The 7,982-nt window shown below is 55.0% G+C and overlaps 1 protein-coding gene across 1 annotated transcript in view; it reads right to left on the reverse strand.

Moving 5' to 3' along the window:
* Window positions 1-2,035, reverse strand: part of SLCO2A1 (solute carrier organic anion transporter family member 2A1) — an 80,282-nt gene extending 78,247 nt beyond the window's left edge. Inside the window, exon 1 of the mRNA XM_055321722.1 lies at window positions 1,922-2,035. Within this exon, the coding sequence (XP_055177697.1) occupies window positions 1,922-2,017 (96 nt within the window). The 5' untranslated portion in view covers window positions 2,018-2,035. The remainder of the gene's footprint in view (window positions 1-1,921) is intronic.
* Window positions 2,036-7,982: the final 5,947 nt, after the last annotated feature.

A 7,982-nucleotide genomic window follows, 5' to 3' on the forward strand; every position in this document is an offset into this window, starting at 1 on the left:
CTCCAGCAGTGAGGAACCCATGAAAATGATGGGTCCTTAGGCTGGGTGTTCCCTGTTTGCACCCATGTCACCCATGTCATAAGACACATGCAGTCCATCACCCAGTGGGAGAGGGCAGAGGAGTCACCCAGCCTCTCACTAGAAGGAGGGAATCTCCCGACAAACTGCAATCCCCCGACAACCCCCTGTAAAAAAAAGCGTTACGTGAGCTTAACTAAGGGAATTCTAGGTCCCAGATTTGCCTTGAGATATTCAAATTGTACCTGGTTTCAGGTTAAGTGCCGCTAAGTGGGAGTCTCTCTACACTCTGGTTTCAGAGTTGCTATGGGTCAGTGGAGGTAATAATTAAGAGAATCTGATTTTTAGAGTTAAGAAAAACTCTTAAATGGTGTGAACCTTTAAGAGGCCAATTGGCCTGGGTCCAGGCCTCAGGCACATGCGGTAAAATCATCAACATGTGAACAATTATCTCATTTCTACAGCTCTTCAAAGAAACTGCTACCATAAACTAATTTTAGGGACTCAGAGCAGGTCTAAATGGATCAATCTTGCTGGGGAGGGAGGGGGAGGGGAACCTTCACTGTCAGGAAACTGTTCTGGGACAAGCTACCCTTCTTGCCCTTGTTGGTAAAATAGGGAGAGCTGCCCCCACCCTGACTCTCTCCTGGGCCTCCTTCTTTCCGGACCACCCAGCAGTTGCTCCCACCCTTTCCTCCCAATCCCTAATTTATAAACACCAAATTTTCTATAGTTCTCTGCTGAAACTTCTCCAAGACTCTTTTGAATGGTGGGAGCAAAACCAACCGCACACAGTGTTCTCATCCAGGTCTGGCCAAAGGTGAGGCAATTTGAGAATTATCTGAAACTGTCTCAAAATTTCTGTGTCTTATTTACACCCAAGCATGGAATCAACTCAGCCTCTATTTATCGTGCTGTGGGGATGGAGCAGAAGCAGGAGTGGGGATCCCAGCTCCCCTGCTAAGAATACCAATAAGGCTAGGTGGGCTTTCTGTTGAACACGGTTCAACTTTCCTGTTGAACACCTAATCAGTCCACAGCGACACCCTTCCCCTATTTTCCCTTTAATTGCAGCGCCGGAGGCTTTACCTAGCCCCATCTAACTGTAGGATTGTTGGAAACAACCTCTCTGCGCCTTGCTCCCCCCACTCCCGCCTCCACTACCCTCGAGGAGCCTCCCTGGGGGCTCTGCAGTCCTCAGCACAGCAGCTCTGTCTGCCCTCGGGAAGAAAGTGTCCTCACCCTAAGGCCAGCTACACCCCCATCTTCTGTTCACCCACTTCCCATAACTTGCCAGGAGAGAGGCACCTGCTTCGATGTTCCTGAACATACCGTGAGGGCCTGCTGCTTTCCTGGGGCCGTTTCCAGACCAGGAAGCACGCAGGGGTGGGGGGCAGGGGTGGGGGGCGGGGGGCGGGGGGATTCTGAACTTCGCGGGCAGCAGCGCAGCAGCAGCGGGGCAGCAGAGCCGGGCACAGCTGCTTTAGGGGAAGGAGAACATCCCTTCCGACCCCCCCCCCCCCCCCCCCGCCCCATGCCTTCGGCTCTGATCGTCTCCAAGGAACCACAGCCCGTCATCCCCCCGCCCCCCCCAGCTCATCCCTCCTCCAAGTGAGCTGCCCGCGCACGGAGAGGCGCCCCTCCACGACGTTCCTTGTAAAGGGCTGGGCGCTCGCCCTCCGAGGGCACCGTCGGGGCCGCCAGCGTCCCGTTTGCTACCCCCTGCAGGCGTGAGAGCGCGCGGAGGTCCACACACGCGCACACACGCGCACGGACGCGCGGCACGGACGCGCTGCCCCGGCGCCCCTCGCCCCGCCAGGACCCGCGGAGGCGCCCCCCCCCCGCCCCAGGTGCGCCCCCGCCGCTCGGGCCCCGACGGGTCACCTTAATGTTCCGCGCTCACCTTAATGTTGCTGAAGACGGAGCGGGGACAGCGGCGGGGCCGGCCGGGAGGGGCGTCGCTGCCGCGGCGCGCGTCGGGCTCGGGCCAGAGCCCCATGGTGGCGGCGGGCGGCGGGCGGCGGGCGGCGGGCGGGAGCGCGGCGCGGAGACTGCGCGAGCGGGTGCGCGCCCAGAACTTTTATAAGTGGCCGCGGCGCGGTCGCCGATGATGAAACGCGCTCTCCCTCCTCCCCCCTGCCCTCGGCGGTCGCAGGCGCCGCGAGCCCCCGCCCCCGCCCCCGCCGCGGCCGCCCCCCCGACAGGTGTGACGCGCCGGGCGCCCGCGCGTGACCTCGCCGCGCGCCCCGGGGCCGCCGGAGCTGCCGGAGCGCGGCTGGGACCCGCGGGCTCGGGCGCCCCGGGGAGGTCCCGCCTGCTGGGCGCCGGGCCCCGGGGAGGGGAGGCAGCGCTGGGGCGTGGGGCGTCGGGGGAGCCCGAGGGGTGCAGCGGGGACCGACGGGCGGGCGGAGAACCGAGAGGCGCTGCAGCGGCGAGCGGGAGCCCGGGGGCCAGACGGGGCGCGGGGCCTCCGGGAGCTTCAGGAGCGGGGCCCCCGCCCTCCCGACGCCCTGGGGAGATGGACCGAGCGGGTCTCTGCTTGTTTGCACTCGCCGAAAACCGGGGCTCCCAGTTCCGGGGATGGCTCCGGGACTCGACTCGCCTCGCCGCCGAGGCTGTTTGTGTCGAGGACTGATTTATATTTAAACTGCTCTTTGCGCTGCAGAGGGGGCCGCCCCGGGCAGGGCCCGAACTCCCTGGAGCCGAGCCAAGGTAAACTGCAGGCGCTGTCAAGTGTCAGCATGGCTGGGTCTGGCCTGAGCGACAGCAGCCAAGAGAGAGGGCCCCCCGTGGACGTTAGGGACGCACCCCACTGACCTCCTTCTCAGGCTGGAATAGAACATGGGCTTTTTTTTTTTTTTTCTTCCCCAAGATTTTTTTCCACTAGGATTCCTACTGCACAGAAGAGAAAGAAGGTGAAGGCTAAGAGAAGTTATGCCAAAAGCAGCTGCGGTGAGGAATCCAGTTCTGGAGGTATTTTTCCAGCTCCGTGATTCCTGTAGTCCCCCGTGCAAGCCCACTCGACTGCTAGGAGAAGCACAGGGCCACCTTCAAGACCCAGGAAACTTTGGGTAAGACAAGGACCCACAGGACAATGCCTTTCTGGGTCTGGGCTGGGCTGTCCTCTGTCTGCGGGCTTCCCCTATCCACCTGCAGTCCAAGAATTCCGGATACAACAGCACACGGTGCGGGAAGAAAAGCCGTCGGGCAGTGGGCCACCTCACTCATCCACAGAGTAAAGGGCATCTTGCTTTCCAGAGCCCTGCAGCAGCCCCAGACCTAGAATAGGCAGGAAGCTCCGGGTCACCGGGCTCCCCTTGCAGAGAACTTGGAACACAAGGACGGCTGCCACCCAGAGCATTCAACACACGCTGCAGTAGTACCCATGGTGTATTGTCCAGGCATTCTGCTGGGTACTCAAATGCATGATTCCATAGAACCCCAGCATTAGCCCAACAGTTATAGGTACTATTACAATCTGGATTTTTATAGATGATGATGCTAGAGAGGTCAACTAAAAAAAATAAATAAAATGACCAAAAGACACACAACCAGTAAGTGATAGAGCTAGAACCAAACCCAGCTCTGCCTGACTCCAAAGCCCAGACTTGGAGCACTATCCCCTTTGAAAAGTTATCTATTCCAGCAGCCTCATTTCATGAGGAGCAGAGAAAGAAGATAACATTTCAATCAGAGCATCTCATTTCACCGAGAGCAGAGAAGGCCCAGGTCATGGGCACACTGAGGCTGTGATGTCTGCAGCGTCTTCCTCAAACCCTGAGCAAGGCCTTGTCATGGTCCTCTGATAAAAATCCAGGGAAAGTCAGTTTCTCCAATCCTCATTTCATCTCATTCCATTAACCTTGCCCTCTGCCTACCTCAGGACCAGCATCATCTCCAAAGGAAAGGCCTAGTCAGAAATGCTCACCAATGGTTATCTGCTTTTATCTGCTCTTATGAGGTGGGGTTAGCTAAATGTAGTGGAGACCTAAGCAAAGTGGCTTCAGTGAGATTTCTTTGTCTCATAATAAAAAGCTTGCTAGGTGGGCACCTGGGTGGTTCAGTCAGTTAAGTGGCTGCCTTCAGCTCAGGTCATGAACTCAGGACCCGCGTCAGGCTCCCTGCTCTTTGGGAGGCTTCTTCTCCCTCTCCCTCTGCCAGCCACTTCCCCTGCTTGTTCTCTCTCTCTGTCAAATGAATAAATAAAATATTTTTTTTTAAAAAAGAAGCCTGCTAGAATATAATTAGGGGTCATGACCTAGACCCCTAAAGATTCCTTAGTGTGTGGCTTGCTCATTGTCACGAGATAGCTGCTCCACCTCTAGCCTCTTCTCTTAATTCCAAGTGGAAGACAGGAAACAGGAAAGGGTTGTGCTCACATCAGGGAAACAAATCTCTCCCTGCATGCTTAGCTACTTTTCCTTAAGTCTTGTTGACTAAGACGAGGCCACATGGCTATACCCTCTGCAAAAGAGACCCTGAAGTGTAATTTATGCCTTTGCTTTCTCCTGAACAAAATTGAGTTTCTGTTAGGGAAAAGGGGAGAAAGGATACTGTGTATTCAGTTCTAGGTGTCTGCACAAAGAGTAACCCATTTCCTATAAGCACCCCCAGGGTCTGTTTCCAAGACCCTTCCCAAATCCTTTGATTTTAGCAAATACTTTTCAGCACCATAGAAAAATATAGCACAAGGACAGGCCCTGGCTTCAAAGACTCCATGGCCTCAGGTAGGGAGCAAGAAGAGAAAGCATGAATGTGTTGTAGAAAGAGACCATAGCTCTCTGTTGTGCACAGCTACTATGGGGGCACAGAAGAGGGGCCCTAATTCATCCTAAGGCAGCAGGAAGGCTACCTGGAGGAAGGAAGCCTCAAGCTGAGGCCTACAGACTAGAAAGATTGGGACCTAATCTATCTGCTCCATGGTTTCAGTCTGGCCGGAGACCCAAGGACAGTGGGAATGTGTGGTAAAGAGGCTGGAACATTGACTGGCATGCTGTGAAGTGTGGGCCTTATCCCTGACACAATGGGGATAAGGCTTTTGGACAGGGGGTGCCCTGGGCAGATTTGCATTTCACAGAGATCTCTCTGGCAGCCGGGTAGGAATGCAATGGGACAGGTTGTGGAACCCCAGGAGCTATGATGAAGATGTTTTCTGCAGCAGTGGAGTTGTTGTAGGGAGGGATGAGCCAGAAGAATGTGAGACACATTGCTAGGAGATGACACCCAGATGTTAGTGAGGGAATGTTAGGGACGAACTCTAGGATCTGACTTGCATTAGTGAAGAAGAGAGAACCCAGAAAGAGCAGCAGCTATTGGGGAATGCAGGGAACCCCTCTGGGATCATTTTGAGTCAAACTTCCTGGAGTACATGCAGGTCTAGATGCCCAGTGGGGAGTTATATGAGTCCAGTGCTCAGGGTGGGTGCTGGGCAAGAGATCAGGTCTTGGACCATCCCACATGGAGGTGGTGGGTAAGCCTTGGGAACAAATGAGTCTCCCAATGAGAATGCATTGACAAGGAGTAGGCCCATGACTGGCCACAGCAACATTCAGGGGTGGCACAGGGGAAGGAGCCAGCAAAGGAGACAAGGGGAGAGCCTAGCACACAGAGAAGTAGACCAGCCGAGAAGTGGTATTTCAAAGAGAAGGTAAGGAACACATCAGGTTGTGGAGGAGGGAAGGTAAGATCTAAGAATGGCCAGTGGGCTGGCAAAAAGCTGGCGTTGAGGCCCTTGGCAAGAGTGTTTCCAGTGGGTAATGTGTGCAGAGGTCAGATTATGTGGGTTGAGGAGGAACCGGAAAGGAGCTTTCAGCAGCTTTTCCAGGGTTGCCAAGGGAAGAAAGAGAGGAACGAGCTTTGGGCTCTCCCCTCTGCCGGAATCTCTTGCTTTCTCAGTTTTCATGCTGGACCTGTTGCATGCTCACACCTCCGGCCTTTTGCACATTCTGTTCTCCCTTCCTGCACTGCCTGCTGCAGAGAGCTTGGCTTCTACCCTTCCAGAGCAGCTCCTGTTATTACCTGTTTCTGGGCCTCCACAGCAAGAGGAGAAACTGGTGTAGACCTGTCACATTCATTATCTATCCCTTGTCTCTCAGGAAACTAGATGTCATTATCCCCATTTTAGAGGTGAATAAGAATCAGGGCCCTTCCCTAGCACACACAATGTGTCTCTGCCTTTATTACCGTAGGTGATAGCAGAGACAATACGTGACTTTACCGTCAGACCTAGATGCTGACCACCCTTCTGTTCAGCTGGGTTACCTTAGGCGGCCTGCTTAACCTCCCAGCCCCCCAGTGCCCTCTCTTGAAGCTGAAGATACGAATGCGCACCTCCCCAGGCTATCCTAAGGTGTGCAGCGCGTGAGGTCTCAGGGCTGGCAGCTGTCGTTGTGCTTGGCAGTGCTGATGGGAGTAAGTGTGCATCTAAGTCTCTTTTTCTAACTCAGCTGTGAGCTCCTTGGGAGCTTCTGCACTAAATCCCTCATTTGGTCCAGCATACGCTGATGCTTAAAAATGTTTATTAAATAGAATTGAGGGATCCCTGGGTGGCTCAGCGATTTGGCACCTGCCTTTGGCCCAGGGCATGATCCTGGAGTCCTGGGATCAAGTCCCATGTCGGGCTCCCTGCATGGAGCCTGCTTCTCCCTCTGCCTCTGTGTGTGTGTGTGTGTTGTCTCTCGTGAATAAATAAATAAAATAATAAATAAATAAATAAATAAATAAATAAATAAATAAAATAATAAATAAATAAATAGAATTGAGCTGAACTGAACTGAATTCCAAAATGACCCAGTGACTGGGGAAGGCCTCATTGTCCTGCGGCCTCCAAGCCATCTCTGTCAAGGCACTACTGCCTGGGGCCATCCCTTCTGCCCACCACTCACCCCCAGGCTCCTTGTTGTCCACCTTGTCCTCCCTGGTGGCTGGCATGGTTCCCTGGACCACGCCCCCTACTCCTGCAGCAGCTGATGAGGGTCTCCTGGCAATCTGAATACTCAGGTGTAATCACGAATTAACTCTGGCTGCCCAGCTCCTTGTGCACATACAGTCACGGAGGGGGACGTCCCCCGGGGACTGCCCCCCCCCACGGCAGGTGGAGGGCATGTCTGCAGTCAAGCGCTCTACCACTTGTCACCGTCACCAGTGGGGCAGCCTGCTCCCCTGTGGACCACCTTGACCACTAGTTTATATTTTTATTTAACAAACACACAGTGTAGACAGTCTGTACCTGGCACCAATACAATGTTGACTCATTTAATCCTTAAAACAGCCCAATGAAAGGGGTTACTTTTATTAGCGCCACTTTATGTTTGGAGAATCTGAGGCACAGAGAGAGAAAATAAAATAACTTGCTTGAGGACACATAGCTAGTAAGCGGCAGAGCCAGGATCCAGACCCTGGCAGCCCCGTACCAAGCCTCGGCTCCTTGGGACCCTTGCTCACAGAGACTGAGTCACAGCATGCAGGCAGGTCAAGTCGGAACCCCACCCAGAGGATGGCCCGCTCGGGGTCTGGAGCCCATGTTGGTGCCTGGCCCGTCCTTGCCCCCTTTGCACCCGTTGCCAGCACCACGGGCCTGGAAGTGCTCTCCTTAAATGAGGTCCAGGCAGAGCCTGGCCGCTGGGACCCTCCTGGATCCAGCTCCAGCACCCCACTCCATTCTGCTCTGCTCTATTGTGCACATCCCATTCCCATTCCCGCATACCTACTGCATTCCGGTCTCTCTTCCACGGTGGCATGTGGCCCACCGTGCGCTCCTACAGCCCCACATCTCCCTCTCCAGCCTGGAGGCCAACTTCGCTCTCCCTTTCTGAGTGACAAGAGGGGAGGGTGCTGCAGCACCGGGGGGTCCTGCCTCATGGAACCCCAGCCTCTCGACATGTCACCTGGGGTGCAGCAATGCTTGGGGCACACAGAGATGGGATTTCCTTGTGCTTCCAGGAAAGATTTTTCAAGGCCTGGCT

The sequence above is a fragment of the Nyctereutes procyonoides genome, unplaced genomic scaffold (assembly GCF_905146905.1).
Source record: "Nyctereutes procyonoides isolate TBG_1078 unplaced genomic scaffold, NYPRO_anot_genome, whole genome shotgun sequence".
Taxonomy (NCBI): domain Eukaryota; kingdom Metazoa; phylum Chordata; class Mammalia; order Carnivora; family Canidae; genus Nyctereutes; species Nyctereutes procyonoides.